The 23,624-nt window shown below is 41.9% G+C and overlaps 1 protein-coding gene across 3 annotated transcripts in view; it reads right to left on the reverse strand.

Moving 5' to 3' along the window:
* ARHGEF10 (Rho guanine nucleotide exchange factor 10) overlaps positions 1 to 23,624 on the reverse strand; it is a 949,815-nt gene that overhangs the window by 459,286 nt on the left and 466,905 nt on the right. For all 3 annotated transcript variants that reach the window (XM_069235817.1, XM_069235818.1, XM_069235819.1), the window contains 3 exons: positions 19,747 to 19,862; positions 6,927 to 7,054; positions 6,696 to 6,796 (listed from right to left, as the gene is read on the reverse strand). In XM_069235817.1, coding sequence (XP_069091918.1) covers positions 6,696 to 6,796; positions 6,927 to 7,054; positions 19,747 to 19,862 — 345 coding nt within the window. The remainder of the gene's footprint in view (positions 1 to 6,695; positions 6,797 to 6,926; positions 7,055 to 19,746; positions 19,863 to 23,624) is intronic.

Below are 23,624 nucleotides of genomic sequence, written 5' to 3' on the forward strand. Positions count from 1 at the left end.
TTTTGCCTCTAAGGCATTCAGGGACACCATGGCTTCGTTGGGGGTCCAACTCCAATTCTCGTCTCCATTTCATCCCGAGGGAAATTCTGTTGTGGAGCGTTTAAATCGTGATTTAAAGCAATCCTTAACGGCCAGGGTTATAGGTACGGGTCGTGGTTGGCTAGCCCACCTGTATGGAGTACAGAGAGCACTTAATAACTTGCCTAGACGGTCACTGGGGGGTCGTACTTCATATGAGTGCCTGTTTGGAACACAAATGTATGTTCCTGATCTAGATGGTGCTGGTGTGGAGGCGGCAGATACGCCCTTTGACATAAATGATCGTGTCACTGTTTTGCAGGATCTACAACAATTCCGTGAAGATAACTCTTCTGCAAGTGCTGCCTCCTCAGGAATTAAGGATGAGCCAGTAACACCTACAGGTTGTATACCCAGGATTGGGGATCTAGTGTGTGAAAGGGTCGCAGTGAAGAAAGAATTTGGTCCTTCTTATCGAGCACCTGTCCCTGTGTTAGGGGTTAGCGGCACGAGAACTGTGATTTTACCGCCGCTGCGAGGGGCCAAAGGAAATCGTTTTGTTTCCATTGATAATGTCAAGTTACAACATGTGGCCAATTCTGCACAGCAGACCAAGAGGGACACCCAGTAGTTCCGGAATCCCTCTCACTACTGGGGAATAAGTCCCGCTACAGGTGATTTACACCAACGCTGTTTCCTCTCCGAGCTTGGGGAAGGTGGAAGATGATCTTGCGATTGTTCCACAGACAACGATTAATATGGAATCTTTTGATCAAGTTGCTGTACGTTCTACTGATGTTTCTGAACATGTGGTTTATAGTGTGCCTAGGCGAGAGCCTCCATCTGCTTCTTTGTTCACAGTTGCACCTTTTGCGAAAACTGCCTCTGGCTGCTTCAACGACACTGATGATGCAGTGTCCAGCTCCTCGTCCTTGATGTCTACAGTCCGGGGTCCAGGTAAGCTGCTGTGTTGGCTTAAACGCACATATTTTGTTTTTCCTTGGAACTATTTGTGGCTTTTTATGGCTGTAATGACTATTTTTTTGTGGTTGGGATTTGTGGTTACTTTTTTTCTAGCAATACATGGTCATTTTCTTCCTGATCAATCTGACATTGAGCACGTGGAGACTGTGTTGAAACCACATTTTTCGTCTCACATAGTTCGAAGAGACTTGTCCAATGTAAACATTTCTGCAAAACCAATTCCGGATGGGATTGTGTGGGATAAAGTAATGTTTGATATATATGGTCCCACTGAATTGATTCAAATACCGTATGTCCTCAAGTTATCAATGAATGATATTGTTATACCAGGCATTGTTTCTGATGATTGGGATGTGAAGACAGTAGATTCTATGCTGACAGATTTGCAATATTATACTGTCTATGACGATGAAGATGTGTACCAATTTAGAGATAATCATGGTGACATGTTTTGCTACAACTATTATGGACACCACTTTATTCATAAAGCTAGTAGCCCTAAGTCCATATTTAATTATGTGCAAAGGGAACATTGCTCGACTCCTCCACAAGGGAGTTCGAAAATGTATTATGATAAATTTGCATATTTTCTGGGCATAATCAACGAAATGCTAGGTCTTACTATTTTAAAGTTACTCCGTATTCTAATAAGCAAATGTTATTGACCGATACTAAATTATTGTATTCAAATTTGTTTGTATCTAAACTTTCGGTCGAGGGGTATGAATACTGGTTTAAGACTGTTGACTTGAAAAGTGTTTGGGATACGAAAAATTGGCAGATGCAAGGCAGGGACACATTATTTAGAGCATGTATTATCCCTGTGCAGATGATTTTCCTCAATGACACAGTACAACAGACTAGCTGTTTGGGCTTGGCAACGATTAAAGAGTTGAATTTGCCTAGTATACCTGTCCCTTCCAAACTAAATAACTGGCAGCACTATGTGAATGCTACTTTTAGTGAATTTACACATTGGGTCCAGAATGGTACGCTTAACTCTTCAACGATACATCCGGGCGGGTGGTTATTATGGCCTGTGGACACTAATAAGTGTCATCAACGTTTTGTCACCTCTTCAGGGGGGTTCAGGACTAGTAGGGCAGACCCTTGTTACATTTCACCAGAACATGCTGATATTGTAACTACATACAGCGTGGGGAAGCTTTGTCAGCAATGGTTGAAGTCATCCACGTTGGATGCAGTTAAGTCACATCTCACGTTACTGTCTAATGATAATGATTTACAAGATTTTTTGTCAGGTCCCAAGGTACCACGGAAGAAAAGATTTTTATACGAAGTTTATAATGAGATTTGGAAGCTTTACACAGGAGGCTGCAGCCCGGTTGAGGCAGATTGATCAGGAAAACCTGATGCAGACTTTGTCTGTTGTTGATAATGGCATGCATACCCTTTCTGACCGTGTTTACACGATTGACAGCGTTGTTTCCTCTGCTATTGACATTATTAAATCGGACATGTCTTCTTTATATCATGGGCCGAGTCAGACGCGGTCCATTATGCAGCTGGGTTGGACTCTTCAGACCTTGAAGGCAGGTCGCGTTCCATGGCAGCACATTCGTGCCAGAGAGATCTTTGTCTCCTTTAATTTGACTCGTCAACAACAGCTGATGGCTAAAAAGGAAGCGACGTATGTCATGTTGAATATTGAGAAATTGGAGAAACTGCCTTTCACGGTTGCTGAGATTCCGTCAGCTGAGTGGTTGATTCATGGGGTTATTAATCTGCCTATCTCCACTCTGCAATTTACTTCTTGTTTGAAGCACATTCCGGTGGGTAGATATGAACTATTGGGAGACGGTTACATACACGAGGTGTGGGAGCTTCCCTTTCAATACAGATGTGTTCATGGTTTGAGGGAGGTTTTTCTTAGCGGTACTGAATGCGAAACTTCTGTCAGCCATTCTATGGTTTGTAAACAGCTGTCCTTGCACGGAGCGTGTAACGCTTCGATTGCTAAATTAGCTTGTTATCTGAGGGGAGTTCCAGTCCCGGTTATTAAAAACACTTTCCAGGTGCTTTCTAACGGCAGTTACATTGTTCTTAACAGCGAACGCTGCTGTGGCATGCGTGCCGGAATAGTTTACGTTGTCGTTGTCAACAAGGCCGTTTCGTGCTGCGGGAATGTGTTGTTTCCCCCCACTCAAATTAGGGAGGTAGCAGACATCTGGCCTCATATTGCTACTTCCAAGGTTAATTTCGACAAGTTGAGTCGACTAAAAGCTTTATTGTTTCAAAAGCATGTGGCCCTTACATCTGCTAGCGAGACCTACGCACTTCAGGTGGCAAGGTCATCGGCGGAAATACAGTCCCTTTTGAACACTAACTTTCCAAGTCACTTCGGTGAACTTGTGGGACATATATTTAATGCATCCAGCACGGCTGGTATTGCAAATTTTTTCAAAGCCGTTGGTGTTGGTTTTGCTCACACCTTCTCTTCCATATTCGGTTTGATACCTTCGGCTATACACTCTATTTTCTGAAGCATTTTTGGGGGTTTCCCAATTACTTTGGCTTTATTGGCTGGAGTCTTGCTGTTGTTGCAATTTTTTCGCAATGGCTGTCCCGCAACGACGAGATCCTATCCTGCTGCTCCCGTCAGCACAGCTGTGTCATGAACGCATGATGCAGCATTTTGGAGCAACACTCCTGGGCCATTTGGAGTGTGACTGGTCTCTGTCATTCCGACCGGTTTTGGATTGTGTGCAGCCGGTGTTTCGGTGTCTTTGGTGCTCGTTTGAACATGAACTGGCTCTCTGTCTCTCACTGCAGCGCCCTCCAGTGGTCGATCCTGATCTGTTGATGTTCCCGATTAGGGCTCATTCCCAGACTTGTGCACTACGGTTGCGTTTGCTTCGTGAGGCAGTTTGTGAGATTCCCTTCCTGGAGGAAGATGGTTTTGTCTCATTCATAGGCCCTGCACGGGGTGCCACCCTGAATGGTTTTGGGGCTTTGGAACACACCTGCTCCATGGTACTTTGTGGCGTGGATCTTCCGATATTGACATATATCGAAGTGGAGGACCTCCTACTTTCTATTGCTTCTGTGTAACAATTGGATTTTTTTTTTCTCTCTCAAGCATAATTAACATTATATTGAATTTGGCTTTAGTGTCACATGCTTCCTGAATTTATGACTTTGTTGTCTTCTGACCTTGTCGAAATATGTATATAATTTTAGGTATTGTTTATATCTGGGGCATATTTTTATATTATTGGAACCACTTGCTACCGACAAGGGGAGGGTGTAGTGTGGTTAGTGTTACATATCCTTTGCACGTTAGCTTCAGACTTTAGGCCTTTGTGCACTATGCCCTGGATGTATTTTATTCAATTGCTGGCAGCTTAGAGCCTCTGTGCACTTTGCTCTAAATGCTTTTTATTCGACTTCGTACTGTTATTTTTCAAATAACCAGTTCTACGGTCTTGTTTTATTTTTTATATCACACTGTTTAGCATACTTCAGCACTGGAGTTCTCAATAACACATTCCTGTTCACTCTGTGCTTCAGTCAAGGATACAGTCTGGTACATTGCCGATAGACGTGGTGGTGGGAGTTTAGTCTTTGGCGTTCTTGCGTAGGGACATTTTGTGATCACGCTGACGCCGGAGCAAAAACATGGATTTAGGGTGACGAGTTCCTTACACGTGGGTCAGACTCAGTCCCCCACACCGTTATCGATCCTGCTGCCTAGAAATCCAGTAGTCTCATTTAGGATAATGAGAGCCCACGCGACAGGGAAAGCAGCATACTTTGGACTTGCCTTCAATCTAAATCTTTAAAATATCTTATTACAATTAAAGTAGGACTTGCTGCAGCTCAGATCAAATGTGGATATCGTACTCACTCTTCTGTTTACACCTATGTTATTTTGACTACCAATATAGAAATACACATTTGCTGCAGAATTAAGTTAGAATACATGTAACCTCTTGATTACTTTAGAGTACCAAATGAATTGACTGAGCACAGTTTGGTCATGAGAGTTGGGTTGTTAAGAGTCCAATCGCAAGGGAAGGGCCTGTCAACAGTTTTCTTCGATCATGACCAGGAATCTGTGAGGAGCTGAATTACAAACAAACATGTCTAAAAAAGTAAACCATGCGGAGTTTCTTGAATCATAAGTAACTGGGCCCGGCTCTCAAGAAGAGCGTAAGGGCATTCCACAGTTATGGGTTCTGTACACCCAATGATCTGTGTTCATGGTCATCATTTTAAATGATTATGGGTCTAGCAGAAGGGCTGGTGATGATTGCAACTATAAATAATGCAAGATTTTATCCCATGCTTATTTGAGGGGTTAGCTAACAAACATATGTATAAAGAATGTCCAAACAGTATGAGTCTGCGACCTCACTAGCATGTTCTAAAAGAACTAGGAGCTAACTGCTGCACCTATTTCAGCACCAAATGTTTTGGGCCAACAGAGGCACGTTCTTGGGCTGTCATCTGTTGCTTCATTTCTATTGTGCTACTACAGTTTTGTAAAGTTTAGATACCGTACATCAGGGATGATACATTTTAACCAAGGTATGCCAGAAGAATAAGGTCCCTCTATATTTCTGTTTGGTGCTATATATGAATGTTTAAGTTAAGAACGTGGAACTCTCATTCTGATCCATAATAAGAAAAGTTAAAGTGAAGTCGTTACATTTTTGATGTGCTTATTTAGAAAACGCAGAATGACCTGCTTATGCTGATAATAAGTAATTACAAAGCACGGTTCGGTGTGAGCACATTTTGAGAAATGAGGACAGAAAGAAGGAGGCATGATGTTGATAAGAACTAGGGGCCAGATGAACAAAGCCATTTTGTAACGGCAAACCCTGCAACTGGCAATATGCCAGGGTTTGCAATTGCAAAATTGCTTTTTGAAATGTATTAAACCCATTTTGTGAGTCAAAAAAAAACGTGTCCCACTTGCAAATTGGGTTCAGTGATCCTTACTGAATGGCAGGGAGGAAGGGGTGTGAAAGGCATGCCCCTTAACTGAGATTCCGTATGGTATGTACCAATAGTTTGTGACTGCAATTGAGGCTGCAAACCACTGATCAGTTTTTAACACCTCAAAGGAGTTGGTAACTTATTTGCCGAAGGGACACATTCCCCTTCGTGAACTGTGTTGGGTGATTTCTGTGGGAGCAGACAGAGAGGCAGTGCACCACTGCCTAGTTCTCCCAATGTTTTCCCCAAAAGGGAACCTTTTTTTTCAAAGCAGCACAATTTCCTTTAATAAGCATGCCAGCTCTAAAAAAATATTAGAGTTTGAGAATTTAAACAAATTGATGGTGGTCTGGTATTTCTTGTAGGCCACCATTCCTGTGTTTACACCCAATCTCACATGGCGACCTGTCTAATTAATATTCAGTAGCCAAGTCACTCTTGGGCCCACTGCGACTGGGGATTTTGCAATGTGACGTATTCGTACATAGGACACATTGCATAATGAAAGATTTATCACAAAAAGTTCATGAGACATTTGCCACTACTTTTTATGACCGTTCTTGGAGTTCATCTGGCTTCAGACTCATTCATTTTCTTGTGCTGTCAGTCATTTCCATATAACTGAAGTCACCATAAAAGGATTAAAATAGTTTTAAAATAAGACTCAATCATTGTACCCTAAAGAATATACACAGTTTTTTACCCACGATAAGACAACTACATCTTACCCAGAGCAAGTTTGGCCATCTGTAAATTGTTGATCCAAGAATGTTTACTGCCAGGGGAACACGTATTGAAAACACCAGTGAAGAAGGTTGGCCGACCAGATCTGCCAAAATGTATAAGAAAAGCATAAAGAAATCATTATTCCCTAGTATGAACTGCTATAGTTGGACCATCGTCCACTAGTTTATATTTTTCTGCTAACATATACTTTATGAAAATACAATGTTACTAACTTGTCTGGCTTGCCAGGGAGCCGCAGCTGGATTCTACAGCGATCTGCAGCTCGGATTTCATCCTCTTTCTTCAAAATAAGTTTCTGCAAACCCAGCGTCCAGTCTTGGGCAACTGTATGATTTAAGTTCTAAAGAAAAATTGAATGGTGAAGCATACTAGTAGAATAACCTGCATATTTGACTGCACAATCTAAATTACATAGAGGATCCACTACGGCAACCATGCCAGAAAGACACTAAAACCACATGGAAGATGACATTTAATGCACCAAATATAGTGATGCACTGAGATTTTCCAGAGATCAAAATGAAAACCAAAGAAAATAAATGTCATTACATATAGCAGAGGTCAACAAGATTATCATGTAATACACAAATAATGAAGATTTATAGAGGGAATAGAAGTGAAAAAATAAATAGAGATGGGCACAGGTAAAGATGAAGAATGATTATCAAGTTATGAAGAAAAGGCCTAATAGGTGTTTGTAGGGTTGAGGGGAAAGAGTTCCATCAGAAGGGAAGGCATGGAATAAGTTTAAATTATTTTTGAAGGAAACACTTGTAGATGTATTATATCACATAAGAGAATTCTATATTGTAGATGCAGAACCCGAAAAGGTTTGCTATAGGTCTTGTGCAGTTCTAAATTTTGGAGTGTCCAGTGTGAGGATGCTGGTCCCATTGATTAATCTGCAGATGTTTTGAATCTCTCTAAAATAGTCTTAAGCATTGAATCGATATTCTTTGTGGAATACAAAAGTGAATTTAAAACTTGATTCTAGCTTTCACCATCGGCAGTATAGCTTCTTTAGTACTGGTGTAATGTAGCCATATCACTTTACTGCAGTTATGTGGTTCCTTTCAAGGTGCAAATGTTTGGTGAACAACAATCCCTCACAATTTAATACTATTTTTTGTTTTACAGAATCAAACTCCCAAAGCAGAAGTTTCTGAAAAATATAAAAGTAATGACCCCCGCCACTGGGAGTTTTCTACCTGGGAGTTAGAGGGTCAATATTTAGTTTTTTACTGTATGCCACCTACTTCATCAGGCCATCAGAGGACGCTTTTTGTCAAGGGAGCACACATTGGCTTTGTCGACGCGAAGCTTAGGGTCCACCTTTCTCTAAATGAGGCGAGTGAACTGAGAGTTTGGTGGACAAAGTACTCCACCATATTTGAAACAGAGTACCCTACCTGCCAAACTTTCATTACAACTGAAGCAAAAATATACTTATCACTGTAGGCACTAAGTTGCTGATAGCAAGATATGTATTTGCAAAAGCTAACAGATTAAGGGCCTGATATAGAGTTTGGCAGACAACGTAGTCTCTTGAAAATGTAATACCTGAAGCATCATTCTTGCTTGGGTGAATCTAGACTCTCAGTCTGTCTGCATCACTGTTGGATGAGGGGACCCTAAGCTTTCCATCGGCAAAGCCCACATTAGCTTCATCAATGGAAAGTTTTATCCGAAGGCCTAACAGTGTAAGGGCCGTCTGATGAGGGGCATTACAGGACCTGACATATGGTGTAATTTCCTTTATTTTGGTCTGTCGCCACCAGGTTTAGCAGTGAGGACAGGAAAAAAATTAATGACCGCCTCCCTCCCCCACAACTCCATATGAGAAAACTCTCATGGTCTCATTGTGTGGGGTCATTAGTGTTTTTTGTTTTTTTTTCAAACACACAATTTGGAAGATTGATTCTGAAGAAGAAAAAAAAAAGGAAAACTAGGTGGATGGCCATCAAAACTGACAGCAGCCACTGACCAAACGTTTTGTACCTTCAAGAAAGGTGCTGTGACAGCAGTGCCTTTAAAGGTACAGAGATCATGCTTGGCCTGAGGTCATCTCTAAATCTGACAGATGGAGTACTGTTGAGATGGTGGAGGTAATGTGGCAATCCCAATGTCTTAGTTCTGAAAGGACCCAACATCCCTGTTTGTACCGTAGTGCTTCACTGAATGTTTTCCTTCATTCTGGTTTGCAGCTAGAGAGGATTTGGTGTACAGTAAGCATGTTACAAGTTAAATAAATATATAAATCCGAAGTTGTGGCATTTTGAAATAGAAAACAGAAGAACCTAACTGTACTTCAGATAATTAGGAATAAAATGGGTCTTCCTACTACAGGTTAGGATCTTAGTGAAACATCTTCAGAAGATGCTTCAGATTGATAGGGACTTAAGAGTAAAGGCCATACACGGTATAAGGAGGAATGCAGAGGTGAACAATGCAACAGTGCACAAGCTCAGGTTTCCCATATACAACAATGTTATTGCAAGTGTTATCATCAGGTCCCTGCTAACAAGGAAAGAAGACTCCTCACACATAAAATAATGTTGGTCAGGGGATACATAATTTTGATACATATTTATGTGGACACAAGCATAATACAAATGAGTTTAAAACAAATGCAATTACATCTTACTATTGTAACCAAAAAGACAACCACAAGTTGATTTAGAATACAAATATGAATATCATTTACCACCCTAGGATGGTAGTCAGCATTCAGTGCCTGCTCTGACTTCTGTTTCTTATTTGAAATGTCCCTCTCTGAGGCCTCTTCTCCATATTCTTTGGCAGTTGATGTTTATTGGGAAATATCTATAGTGGATTTTGTTGTTTCAATCAATCAGTCAATGAATTTATAGACCCAACAACTGCTAAAAGGCATCCCTGACCTGGAAACACAAGAAAGGAACCAACACCAAAAGTCAGGTCAAATTAATCAATGTCAATGAATCAAGCCTTCACCTGAGATCTAAACAGGCATTCTTTCTTAAGAGGCCACAGAGCCAAATGTAATGTGTTACAGACTATGGATGCCAAAACAAAGAAATATTGGCTGCCCTCAGGTGGAACCGAGGGCATTTTACAACTAGGGCATTTTCAAATTGGAGGACACACCCAGGTTGGTAATGACATAGCCTTTAACATTGATATTTGGGAGCCATGTGATGAAAAGAACGGTATGCCAGGACTAGCACTTTATAAGTAACAGGCTTTTTGATGGGAAGCCAATGAAGCTCTCTCAGATGGGGACGTACAGATAGATTTCTAGACAGACCTAGGATAAGCTTGGTTGCAGCACTTTGCACAATTTGTAGGTGACTGATGGCATAAAATGGTAAACCTAGATAAAGTGCATTGGCATATTCCAATCTGGAGGTAATGGGCATATACACAATGTTTTTTGTGTGCTTAGGGGGACAGATTCTAATATTTTCTCCAGATTCTGTTGCAAGGTGAAACAGGACCCCACTACTGAAGAGATCTATTGGCCAAAGGATAAAGGGTTGTCCAACTTAAGCCCCCCACATTTCTCACCACTGTAGAAGTCAGAGAAGGGAGTCCCAATCCCTCCAGCTACCAGTCTTTGGGGCATGTGGTGTCCAAAAACCAGGAGCTCTGTCTTAAATGCATTGCACTTTAAACATTTCCTATTCATTCGGTCCTTCCAGCAAACATCTCTTCAACTAGCCTGGCTCAACTGAGGCCTGCTTCCCACAAGAGGAAATAAGCTGGGTGTCACTGGAGTATGAAATAACCTTGATGCCAAATTTTACAATAATGTGAGAAAGTGGAAAGATATACACATTAAACAGTGTAGGGCTCAACAAGGAGCCCTGGGAATGCCACACTCCATCTCTTTAGGTGGCGAGAAGAAAGGCAGATTGTACTCTGTCAGATAAAAGCAATTGAATCCAACTCAAGGCTCGACCACTGATCCCCAAATCGGCAAGTCTAGATAGCAATATTGTTAGAAATGGGGTCTTTGGTTGGCAGTCAGGTTAACCCCTGTCGAAGCAAGGACCCTCACTCTAGTCATGGTAAGTCACACACAATCCAAATTATCCTGTGCCAACCCTCTGGTAGCTTGGCACTGAGCAGTCAGGCTTAACTTAGAAGGCAATGTGTAAAGTATTTGTGCAATAAATCATACAATAACACAATATAGCACCACAAAAATACACCACACAGTGCTTAGAAGAATATATAATATTTATCTGGATATTTGCAGGAAAAAAACGATCAAAGATGCAATAAGAAAATTTAAAGTATTTTACTGAAAAGTGATATAAAGTGTTTTAAGTCTTTTAAAAGGAAACAAAGTCTCTTTCAAGCACAAAGTACCTGGTTTGAGTGAAAAATCTCTGCAAAGGGCTGCAGAGGAGGAGATGCGTGGAAAATGGTGTGTGCGTCAGTTTTGCCCCTTCACACACGGACTTGCATCGTTATTTTCCACGCGGGGAAGACGTTGCGTCAATTCCCGGCACGTGGAAGGGTCTCCTCTTCGGGGTGCGGGGTTTTCAGACACCCCGGGGTCTGTGCGTGAAATCCTTGGCTTGTTGACCAGTTCTGCGTCATTCCGGTGGGCGATGCAGGGAAATTTCTCCCTCACAGCAGGTGCTGCGTCGATTTCCCCTCTGGAAGTCGGGCGGCGGCGTCCCAGGTGGGCCATGCGTCGAAGTTCCGATCGCACCGCAGGCGTCGCGTCAATCTTTTCCTTGCGAAGTCGAGCGGCATCATCCCGGTTCGGCGTGCAGTGAATTCTTCACTGCAGAACAAGTTGGGCGTCTAATTTTTTGCCGCACAAGGAGTCTAGTTGCAAGAGAGAAGTCTTTTTGGTCCTGAGACTTCAGAGAACAGGAGGCAAGCTCTATCCAAGCCCTTGGAGAGCACTTCTGCAGCAAAGCAAGAGAGCAGCAAGACAGCAGGGCAACAGCAAGGCAGCAGTCCTCTGTAGAAAGCAGTCAGGTGAGTCCTTTAGGCAGCCAGGCAGTTCTTCTTGTCAGGGTGCAGTTTCTGGTTCAGGTTTCTTCTCCAGGAAGTGTCTGAGGTGGTAGGGCAGAGGCCCTGTTTTATACCCAAATGTGCCTTTGAAGCGGGGGAGACTTCAAAGAGTGGCTTAGAAGTGCACCAGGTCCCCTTTCAGTTCAATCCTGTCTGCCAGTGTCCCAGTAGGGGTTGTGGCAGTCCTTTGTGTGAGAGCAGGCCCTCCACCCTCCCAGCCCAGGAAGACCATTCAAAATGCAGATGTATGTAAGAGAGGCTGAGTACCCTGTGTTTGGGGTGTGTCTGAGCGAATGCACAAGGAGCTGTCAACTAAACCCAGCCAGACGTGGATTGTAAGGCACAGAAAGATTTAAGTGCAGAGAAATGCTCACTTTCTGAAAGTGGCATTTCTAAAGTAGTAATATTAAATCCAACTTCACCAGTCAGCAGGATTTTGTATTACCATTCTGGCCATACTAAATATGACCTTCCTACTCCTTTCAGATCAGAAGCTACCACTTCAACAATTTCTGAGGGCAGCCCCTATGAAGGGAGCAGGCCTCACAGTAGTGTAAAAATGAATTTAGGAGTTTACACTACCAGGACATGTAAGCTACACAGGTACATGTCCTGCCTTTTACCCACACAGCACCCTGCTCTAGGGGTTACCTAGGGCACACCTTAGGGGTGACTTATATGTAGAAAAAGGGGAGTTTTAGGCTTGGCAAGTTCTTTTAAATGCCAAGTCGAAGTGACAGTGAAACTTCACACACAGGCCTTGCAATGGCAGGCCTGAGACAAGGTTGAGGTGCTACTTAAGTGGGTGGCACAACCAGTGCTGCACGCCCACTAGTAGCATTTAATCTACAGGCCCTGGGCACATATATTGCACTCTACTAGGGACTTATAAGTAAATTAAATAGTCCAATTTGGTGTGATCCAAGGTTACCATGTTTAAAGGGAGAGAGCATATGCACTTTAGCACTGGTTAGCAGTGGTAAGGTGCGCAGAGTCTAAAAAACAGTAAAAACAGTGTCCAACAAGTGGAGGGAGGCAGGCAAAAAGTTAGGGGTGAGCACCCTAAGGCTGTCAGGTCTAACAAATATCTAATGAGAAAAAGTGTCAAGCAGATCCAGTAGGATGATGGCGGCCATCTGACTTTAATCAAGAAAGTTTTTAATCTCCTCAGATATCAAAAGAAGGGCCATATTGGTGCTATGTTTAGAGAGAAAGCCTGATTGTGAAGGAAGGAGTAAGGTATTTTCTTCCAAATACGTGCTCAAATGGTGGTTTACCAATGTTTCCAAAACTTTAGCTGCTGCAAGGAGCAGCAAAACAGGATGAACATTTTCCAGCTTGTTGGGATCCGCCGCCGGCTTTTTAATCAAAGGGATAATCGACACTTATTTCCAGCATAAAGGTACAAAACCAGAGGCCAGAGAAAAATTTAAAATATGGTTAAGATGGTTAAAATCCATATTAATTACGTCGATTGTATGTGATTGAACAATAGGAGGACATGTGTTCAAGAGGAGAACAAGGTTTAGGTTGTAGGATTGCCTTTTGGTATTATTCCAGCAAGATCTGGCCAAAGCTTGATAAAGTGCAAGTGGTGTTAAGCTTGAGATAATCATACCGAAAAGCTGAGATCAAATCCCTTTTGACAAACAAAGCTTAATAATTCTCAATTTTATTGAAAAATAAGTAGCTAGCTTGTCACATAACTCTTGAGAGGCAGGAATTCTAGTGCAGCAATCTTTAAAAAAGAGAAACTGTTTTGCAATCCTAAATGTTTCATACAGCGAATTATCTGCCTTTCTAATTCTGGTTGCAAAAACTTAAGCTTATACTTCATTGATCTATCTACAATATTTTTTCCAAAGCCCTTTTGTAAATAACTCCGACTTTGACACATGCGTCAAGATTGTTCTAACTGTTTACATTATCTTTTCTCTTGTGTAAGGTAGAGAGAAAACCAAAGCGATGACGTGGCACTACGAGAAGAGTGAACAACTCGAAGAGGTGCTTTTCATTTATCTTAGGGTCAAAAACATTTTTATCATGCTAACTCTGGGCTTTCAATTGCCTATTATACGTTCGTACCCCAGCTGAAACTCATGACTCCTTTTGTATGTTTCGCTCTCTGGAGGCTACAAGGCAAAGCAATGTGTACCAAAATTTCCATTCAGAGCCTTAATGTTTACTGCTATAGCCCGGTTGACGTACACAATGTTAATCAAAGGGAGAAGAATTGTGAAGATTGTGAAGCCTCTGCAACATCTGCTTCCCATCAGATGGGCTTGGATTTATAGCAAACCTTGTTTCCTATGTATATGAAATTTGGTAATTTGTTGAGGGGAGGTAAAGACCAACTCATGCAATAACGGTAGTCCTTGTCAGGATGAACCACGAAAGTCTCCCAATTAACCTCCACCAAACCCTCTGGAAGTTTGGAACAAAGCAGGCAGGCTTAACTTAGGAGCAATATATATTTATGCGCCAAGAGTGATAAAGTGAAAACCCAACACAGAACAATTCCAAACCAATTTAAATAAACTGAGTAGATTTTAATAAATAGAACTATACCAAAAAGGCAACAATCCAATAAGTAGAACGAGAGATTTTAAATTTCACAGTTTTAGGCAAGTACAGCACAAACCACCGCTCATGGTCATCTAGTCAAGCTATACTGGAGAAAACTCATTCGTTGAGGCCAACTGCGATGAAGTGCAGGACGGATATGGGGACCCAGTTAAACCTGCTGAAAAAATTACCTTCTCAAAATCGGATGGGATAAGTCCAGTTCACATTGTAGGTGGTTGTGAGAAGCAGGGGAAGCATGATGCATGGTCATCACTGTAGTGCAAAGAGCAGGTATGGTGACGTGGGCTGTCGTCAATGTAGCGCAAAAAGTCAGTCAAGCATTACCGGTGGTTGTTGCTGAACGCTCGCATTGTGGTCATCGCAGGCGATGTGTAGATCTCACATTGCCAGTGGGCGCTCACTGTAGCACAAAGAGTCAAGTTTAGCTAAGCTTTACATTGGTGGTCATCATAGTTGGCAGGATCTTGGCACGAACAGGCCATGGCCACAAAAAGCCTGAAACTTCAAGATTTTTCCTTTCTTCACAGAATGTTTGATCCTGGCCAAGGCTCCTGGACCTGGGGAGACACCTTTTGGGCATCCAGAAGCTAGCAGGCCTCAGGCAGGTCCCTTTGCAGTTCCATTTGCAGCAGGACATCTGGGCAATTCCAGGGAAGACTCTATAGCTTATTGTGTCACTGCAGCTCACAAAGGAAATCATCCAAGTGACCTTTGGAGTCATTTGGGTAGCACGGCCCGTCTTCCATCACAGCCAGAAAGGCAGGCCTCAAGCAGCAGGGCAGTCCTCTAGGGAACAAAGGAGGCCTTAAATACCAGGGCAGTCCTCTGGGGAACAAGGCAAGCCTCAAACAGCAGGGAAGTCCTCTGGGAACAAGGCAAACCTCAAGTAGCACACCAGTCCTCTGAAACATAAAGCAACCATTTCTCTGTAATGTCCGCAGGACCAGGAGTGTTCTGATGGGTGGCTCAGGAGGTCCATTATTTATACCTGGTGTCAGCATTTAAAGTGGAGAGATTCCCTATACTGCCCTCACACATTTGATTCTTGAAAGTTCTTCCCTTTCCCTGTCTAGGCTGCAAGAGGTCTGGAGAGAAAAATGACTAGCACCAGATTCCTTTTGGGGTGCTGGAGACAAATCATTTGAAGTGTAAGTGGGGCAGGGAATAGCTCCGCCACAAGCCTTCCCTGCAGGATGGATCACTATCCCAACTACACCCAGGTCGCCCTCTTCTGTTAAGGTAGGCTTTCCCTGTGACATCAGTTAAGACCAAACTCTGTGGCTGAAGTTAGGACTTTTTGGAATTAGGGTGGACAGTAGCCAGTGAAGCAAAGGCACTGCTGTCTGAGTGTGTGCTAACCATGGCTGTTGGCTCTCTTTATCAGCCAATCTTCAAGATACAGAGAGACATGAACGATGAATTTACACAACGCTAAACATCCTTGGGGCAACAGTGACCCCAAAATGCAGTAGTTTGACTTGGTAAAGCTGTCCACTTACCACCCTCAGGTACTGTCAGTGAGTTGGATATATGGGATGTGAAAGTAAATGTCATTGAAGTTGAGGGCTGCCATAAAATCCACTGTTTGGTATACAAGGACAACATCCTACAGGGCGGTCATTTGGAAGTGCTTCAACAGGATTTAGAGTTTCAGATGCCTACGGTCCAGGATTTACTATGAGGTCTTGTCCTTTTTAGGAATTTCAAAGTATGAAGTGTAAACTTCTACACCACACTGGTGTGTTGGAAAAAACTCAATAGCACCTTCAGCAAGGAGAGCTTGCACTTCCTCATTCAACAGATGGTCGCAGTCATGGACTTGGCGATGAGGTGAAATATTTGATGATGTGGTGTCGACCTATAGGCAGTAGCCCTGCTGTGCGAATTCCACTGGGAATGGAAAAACCTAATTCTTTTCCCAATAAGAGTTGAGTGATATGTGGGAATTGCACAGGAGTCACTGTTTTGACACAGAAGCTCTCCTCTTGGAGACACCTCTCCCGTTACCTCTGACATTGATCTTATACCCACTTTTGTCAAATGATTTGGTTAATGGTGTGTGTTGAAAGCCTTGTTACTGTTGGCAACGTTGTCGCTGAAGGGGGGCATAGATGTTTTTGTGACTCCTCTTGTCTGGTGCACACAAATGCAGTAATTGTTGATGGGGCAAACGTGTGTATATGGATCAGCGATTAAACGATGGTTCTAATGGAATGGTTCAAAAACTGTTTGCCTTCGGTTACACTCTGAAAATGTTCTCCTTAAGGAATGAGTCCCAAGCAAAATCAAGTTCATAGTCCAACTCATAACTAGTCCATAAGATCTTCATAGTATATTGATGCGATGAAAAAGGTGCTTCAAAAAGAGTAAACTGTGACACAACAGTGCAGGTGAGTTGTGAACGAAGTGTCATAAGGTGAATAATAGCAGCTCAGAACATGTAACAATTACTTGACTGCAAGAAATGCAATAATTTACAGAAGACAATAGAATAACCCCTCATTTACTTTCAATATACTATACAACCCACTCGAGAAAGATGAGTTAGAAAGAGTTACAAATATCGTATTGTACTGTCCTCTGTTGGTGGTCCCCCAATTTAGGCGAGATTGTTCAGAGCACACACAGGAGGCCCAGATGTTTTTAGCAGTAGCCCAACTGTGCCTGCCATAAGGCACTCAGCACAACTTCCATTCAGTGCAGTTCCCACAGGTGAGCTTGTGCAAATGCATCAACAGGTGCTCAGTTTAGGTTGTTTCCAACTTCCAGCTTTCGCTCTGATCTAATGGCACTGAAGTTGCATGGATTAAGTATCTAAAAAAAAGCAAAATTCTGCTGTAACAAAAGTAGGGCAATGTAGCAGGAACTGATATCAAACAAAAGCAGCAATCAGTAATCCAAATCCAACTAAGAAAAGTTCAGGTGGCCCCAGGATCCTCCGCACGAAGCTTGATGACTTTTGTTAATTTCCATTGATTTACATTTTCATCTAGCTAAACAATTATGTGGGCGCTGGCAGGGTAATGAAGAAAAAGGTCATGCCTGTGACTAATCCTGTTAGTCTCGATACCAAAAAATAATACTGTGAGGTTCATACTGTGTTGTGGTACAACGTGTCTCCGGGTCAGAGCGATTAAAATAACATTAAAGACACCTTTCCGAACATTAGAAATGAATTCAGTCATGTTCAGCAGAGTAGTGAAGGCGGAGGAGCGTTTTGTGATCAGTCCATAATGACCGCAGAGGTCTCACTGGGACAGAAATCCTAAGGGATTAGTAACCTCACAGTGGCCTCTCCATCAGATGCACTACCAGCTCCTGCAATAGTCGCTGTTTCAGGTCCGAGATGTGACCCACTTACCTTTCCAGCATTTCTCAATAAATGCTATGTTTAGTTCATGTGTAAAGCTTCTAATCCGGATCAAGACAAGTAGTTTATACTGTCGGTAATCTTACTGAATGTGGCAGTTTGTAATCTTTCTGCTCCACTTCAGTGCCTCATCCTCAAAATATGCTACTTAAATGCGTTGTTGCATTTGAAACTGATTTTCATTCCATCGATGAAAATAAAAATGAAATTAAAACTGCTTAATCAATAATAAAAAAGTTGCATGATTTATTTAAGATATTGTTTCACCTCTCTTAGAAAAACCCGGGTAGATGTGTTCGATCGGTTTCCTGCACGAATTGGTAAAGCCTGAAGCATCACATCTCTGACAACAACACTTAAGTGATGTTTTTTTTATGTTGACACCTGACACAGGCTATATTCAGGGCCACATGAATTAAGCAGCAGTGAAGGACCGAATTATGCAGCAGGAGTGACTAAATGTTCCTACAAGAAGAGACTAATTGCATATCTAACAGCAGTAAGAAGCATTATTTCAATAGTTTGTAATTTTAACGCATATTACTACTAAATGGGTAGTATTTTCACATCGTTAGTATCAGTTTATTTTAACAGCTTAAAATAGCATTCAGCAACTCACCTCGGACGTGATCAGTGATTTTGCAGTGTTCGCTGCTGTGCAGTACCACATGTGGTACTTTCTATTGACTTTTGCTCAGTGTACAAACTACAAACCTTTTTGTTGAACCCTGCAAATTATGCAGCATATGGCGGATTATGTTGCAGAGGTAGTAAATGCTTCATTATCTATCAGCTAACTATAACCAATGAAATGCAAAATCATTTGGGAAGGTGCAATAACTGGTGTTTGGGAAGCTCCCTAATGTGGGCGGATCTAACGAAACAAATCCTAAACCTGTGCACTTGGCCATCGTTTTACAAGATGCACATTGCAGGGTATGGGGCTTAATGGATACGAGTGTGCCAGAGTGCAAACAGCAGCTACTTCCCATCCCAACCTGAACTCTGTCATTGAGAGTTTAACCTCAGATTTAAAAAAAAAAAAACCCTGTTCAAGAATTTAAACAAAACAAAAAAAAGCAGCCATACACACCTGATAAAATTTCGCTAAAAAAGGCCAACCTAGATGTGCATAGGGCAATAAAGAGCATGAGACCACCGGGCCTAGTCATGGTGGGATAGGGGGTAACAGCATTGTTGTTCTTACTACACACATAGCAGCCTGCGTACAAGGTGCCACCAAAGCACACCCACAGACCACATTTACTCTTTCCCAGGGTAAAGGACCAAGACCCTATTAGCAGGGCTTTAGCCTTAACCAGTTTCTTAAAAATATCAATAAACTGCACCAGCCAAATATTCAACTTGAAGTTCTGGGGATTTAAGGACTCCATAGCATCTTAACTGGAAGTTCTTATTTCTAAGGCTATAAATTCGTACTGTAGCAGGGCCCTCCGCTGCACAGTTAGGCAGACACAGAGGCAGAGGATGTGCAGTAATGTTTCCTTTAACTGATGGCATAAATGACACCTCAAGTCCTCCCATTCCCCTTTCTCCTGCCATTTGGGCTTGAAGTCTAGGGCGGGGAGCACCCCTACTTCATTGACATTAGCTTCCTCTTAATTTTCACAGAGTAGGCAGCCTCAAAGAAAGACTGGTCCTTTGCTCCTCATACGAGTTCGGGGATGGGGTCCCCGGGGCCTTTTCAAGGCTCAGGGAAGGAGGCACACATATAAATAGATAGCTATATATAGATATATCTATAGAGGGAGCGAGAGAGAGAAAGAAAGTGTGTCATCATGTTTTGATCTTACCATGCATATCATTTTATTTTTATTTACAAGAGAAAGCCCTTCTTCTGAAACATGAGGTACAATCAAAGAAGCCCTATAACAGTCCCTGGCACAAAAAAAAAGATCCTGAGTGCAGTTTAACTAATTGGATACGAGAGAGGAGTAAAAAAGAAAACAGACAGGATAGGACTATAATGAGACACTAGTCATGGTGCTGGAGAGGCCATAGGACACAACAAGCACATTAATCATAGAAAATAAATAACTTACCTGGTAATTTCCTTTAAGATGCCCTATTAGTTGAGAAATGTGACCAACTACTTCTAAATCATGCAGCAAATTCTGTAAATCTTGATAAAGCTGTCCAGGTCCCATGTAAAGTTTATCTGAAAATATTAATGAAAGTCATTATATATATGTGTCATGGACTTTATGGAATAAATGTTTTATCTCGTGCAGGATCTTACATTTGTATATAGTCAGTGTCATGATTTATTTGGGGCCAATGCTGCTTGACTATTCAAGTCCATTGGATGCAAGTCTCAACACAACTTTCAAATACAATTCACTACATTTGTCCAATTGGGAGAAAAGGGCCTAGGCCTAAAGCCTATCAATAAAGCCCAATTAAAGCTCTGACATCAAAAAATGATTCTAAACACTTTTCTCTAATATCACAAAAAGTATGAATATGCACAAGACCAGTGTGGTAGGGCCTGAAGGAATGAGGCAGGCTATTACCTCACTCCTGAAGAAATATGTGGCTGACCCTAAAGTAAAAGCTAAGGCCAAAAAACATTTAAATTAAAAACAAGGACTACACATTGGTACTGAATAGCAGGCTTTACAACAACTGATGACAGAAGGGTGAAAAACAATGGGCCTGTACAGACTGGCTGACTTTTAAAACAATTAAATAATTGTGAAAACACAGCAATGCGGAATTGCCTTTATGCATGTAATTGGAACTAAAAGTAATCTCTCTATAAGCTAAGCGACAACCATAGTAAAAGTGAAAGCACAATAGAATTAAATGTAATCTACAGTATGGCCTTTATTATCATACAAAGGGAGGTAGATTCATCAGTTATGTGCCTATTAGATGGCAAAGTATTAATATTAAAGCTATTATGTCAACGATTTCTTTAGGACAACAACCAGAAATGTTGTCACTATTTTGGTAGATCTATATATGGAGTCTGAAGAAAAGGAGTCTTCAATACAGCAGGGTCAACACCTCATTTTTTCACCACAGACACTGCTTTCAGTTCTTACATTTTGACCAACACATTATTAATACCAGGTATGTCATTCTAATTATTCCTATTTCAATGAAAGCAGCCAAAGACTAGAACATGCAGAATGCATTATGCTGACACAAAAAAGACAATTTTCCAGGTTTGAAAACAATGCCTGTAATGACATGGACTGAGGTGGTAATGATGTAATTCAGACTTGACTCATTCGAAGGGATAATAAAAGGTTCCGCTTTCTTAAAAATGCCCATATTATTAATCTTGGCTTAATGTTCACTCCGAGGTAAATTTCATGGATCTGTGAATGGTAGGGGCTGCTGCCTCTAGAGCAAGGTATACAAATAAGGATGCATCATGGAACGGTGGCAAGGTTTCATTAAATATAGGGAAGCACTCCTGTTGGGCCAGATACATGCAAGAGTGCAAAGGAAGACTCAGGCTTACCAGTGATACCACAGCAGGGAGTGATAAAGACAGATGAATGAGTAAAAGTTGACTGGGCACCATTCAGGTCATGCATGCATTGTCCCCCAAATGCAATACACTCCACAAACACAGGAAGATGAAGACACAAAATAATCAGGAATCACAAACAATAAAAACTGTGCCTGCTAGCTTTAGTTTGAAATACCCCACAAGCAGTCTCACTGTTAGAGCTAGATTGGTCTAAATCTTGATCAGTGGGGAAAAGACCATTGGAGTTGTGTGCATGTACCGGCATTCCATGGCAACATGGGCAGGATACTCAAGAGTAGAACAAGCAGAAGATGGGATTAGACTATTGTAAGAGTCATTTCATTGACCACCTCTTACAATAGGCACACCCATGGTTTTACACCACCCAGGCACAGATGGCTTTCCTTCCAAAGCTCTAAAATTCAGGTTGATCCTTCATTTCTCACAGACCGCATCTGAATCCAGGAGAAGGTACTTTTTTGATACCTTTTATTTATGTGACTCTCATCTTGGAGGTGTGCAGCAATCCTCATTACTTCCCCACACAAGGACTGCCTATACATAAATCGTTAACATGGATGAATAGGGGCAGCATTATGAACTCTAAACCAAACTCAGAGAAACGCTGTCTTTAAATAAATTATATAATTGTCACCTACATATAATTTCACTCCCACAAATAGCTGTGTCCCTTACCCTTGAGGACAGTGATCTGATTATTATATTAACTGGACCTTGCTGTAAACCCCATGATCCTGCTGTGTGGCACCTATCTAGCTATTTTTGGGGTGCCCATGTCGACTGTCGCCTGGGATTATTTAATAGTCAGAGTTTCATCTGCCATGGCCAGAGAAAGTAGAGGTTGGTTGGTGGTCTGTACCAGAGATATAGAGATTATTAATTTTTGTGATATAAGCCTTCTTTTCCCTAATATCACTACATAGTGTGCTGGATGCAATTGTGCTCCCTCTCTCCATGCACATGTATCCTGCCCTATCATGCTCATCCTTGCCTCCAGAAAATACAATAGATGGGTCTGTGTGTGCAGCATAACAAACAATGAGCCCACTTGTGAGGAGACATGGCAGCACCTAATGAGGCTTGCAGCCAGCAGACTAATATAGCTATTTAGATTAACTTGAGCCTCAGAATATTAGATCACGTTACGTGAGGTTGGGGGGCACAGCATATTTTCTGTTCTGTTTTGGCATTGCTGGCCTTTCTTAGGTTGGCAGTGCACAATTAAACAGTAGAACACTTTCCAGTTGGATGCTTCACAACACCAACTGGGGCAGTCTTGCTGAGTGGCAATTCTATAACACAAATAAGATCTCAGTAAGTAACTCAGGTCATAACGTCCTAGGGCACGTAGGAAGTGCTGGCCCTAATTGTAACAACTACAGTGCTTTGCTACTGAGTCCAGAGGCCCTGTTGCTGCACACCCCACAACCGGCTAACAAGTAATCCTTTTTTATACTTGTCTCTCAAGGGACTGAAGCAGAGCAGCCTAAGGTGCTATAGGTTAGACATTCCGAACTTAGCAGCACAACAAGCAACACTCAATAAATAAACATCTAGTTAACACTTTTTCTTATAAAAAGGGAAATTACTTTATTACACAAACTCCTAAATGCTATGCATAAATTAAGCAATACATACAGAATGGCAGGAGGGAATGCATATGTTGACACCCTCTAAAGGACTTTGCCTAACAGGTGGTGCACACTAATGAAGGATCCCACAGGTCACGTACCTCTTAAATCTACCCTGCAACCACTCCTCTCTAACCCCCCACCAAATGATGCACATTAGTCCCCTTTACCAGTTGTACACCAGCAAACCCTGCACTCTAAACACACAATGAACCTAATTCCACAAGAGGGGTGCATTAATCAAAAGCCAGGCAAACTGGCTATGTCAGGGTGTCACTACAATTATCAATGTCAAACACATTGTAAATCAATATCGAAACACTTTAGGGTGGCACTATCTTTTCATGTCATAAAATTATATATGCAGGAATATATAATTGACAATGTCCATATCAATATTGTTTTTTTTAGATCAACAGAATTCAGGGTAAGAATTGTTCTTCTACTTCTAAACTGGCTGAAAAGTAACTGCAGAACTACCAACATCAACCAAGCTCCATGCACACCACAGCCTTTACATAAAAGACCCAGATCCCTCCCTAAAATCAGGCTTCGGACAGTCATAACTATTCCACAGCCTGTAGCCCTGCCCTCAACTGATGAAACAAACTGGTTTCTTCCCTTCAAAACATCAAAACGGGGCTACTCCAGTCAGTGGTGTGAGATACATCACTTTCTTCTTTTGTTTTTGTATGAAAGGGCATACCCAGGCATTTCGGTAAGTGTGAGCTAATTAGCCCATGCAGATTCCTCCACCTCTCCAAAAAGGGGGCAAATCCTCTTC

The sequence above is a fragment of the Pleurodeles waltl genome, chromosome 5 (genome assembly GCF_031143425.1).
Source record: "Pleurodeles waltl isolate 20211129_DDA chromosome 5, aPleWal1.hap1.20221129, whole genome shotgun sequence".
In the NCBI taxonomy this organism is placed as follows: Eukaryota; Metazoa; Chordata; class Amphibia; order Caudata; family Salamandridae; genus Pleurodeles; species Pleurodeles waltl.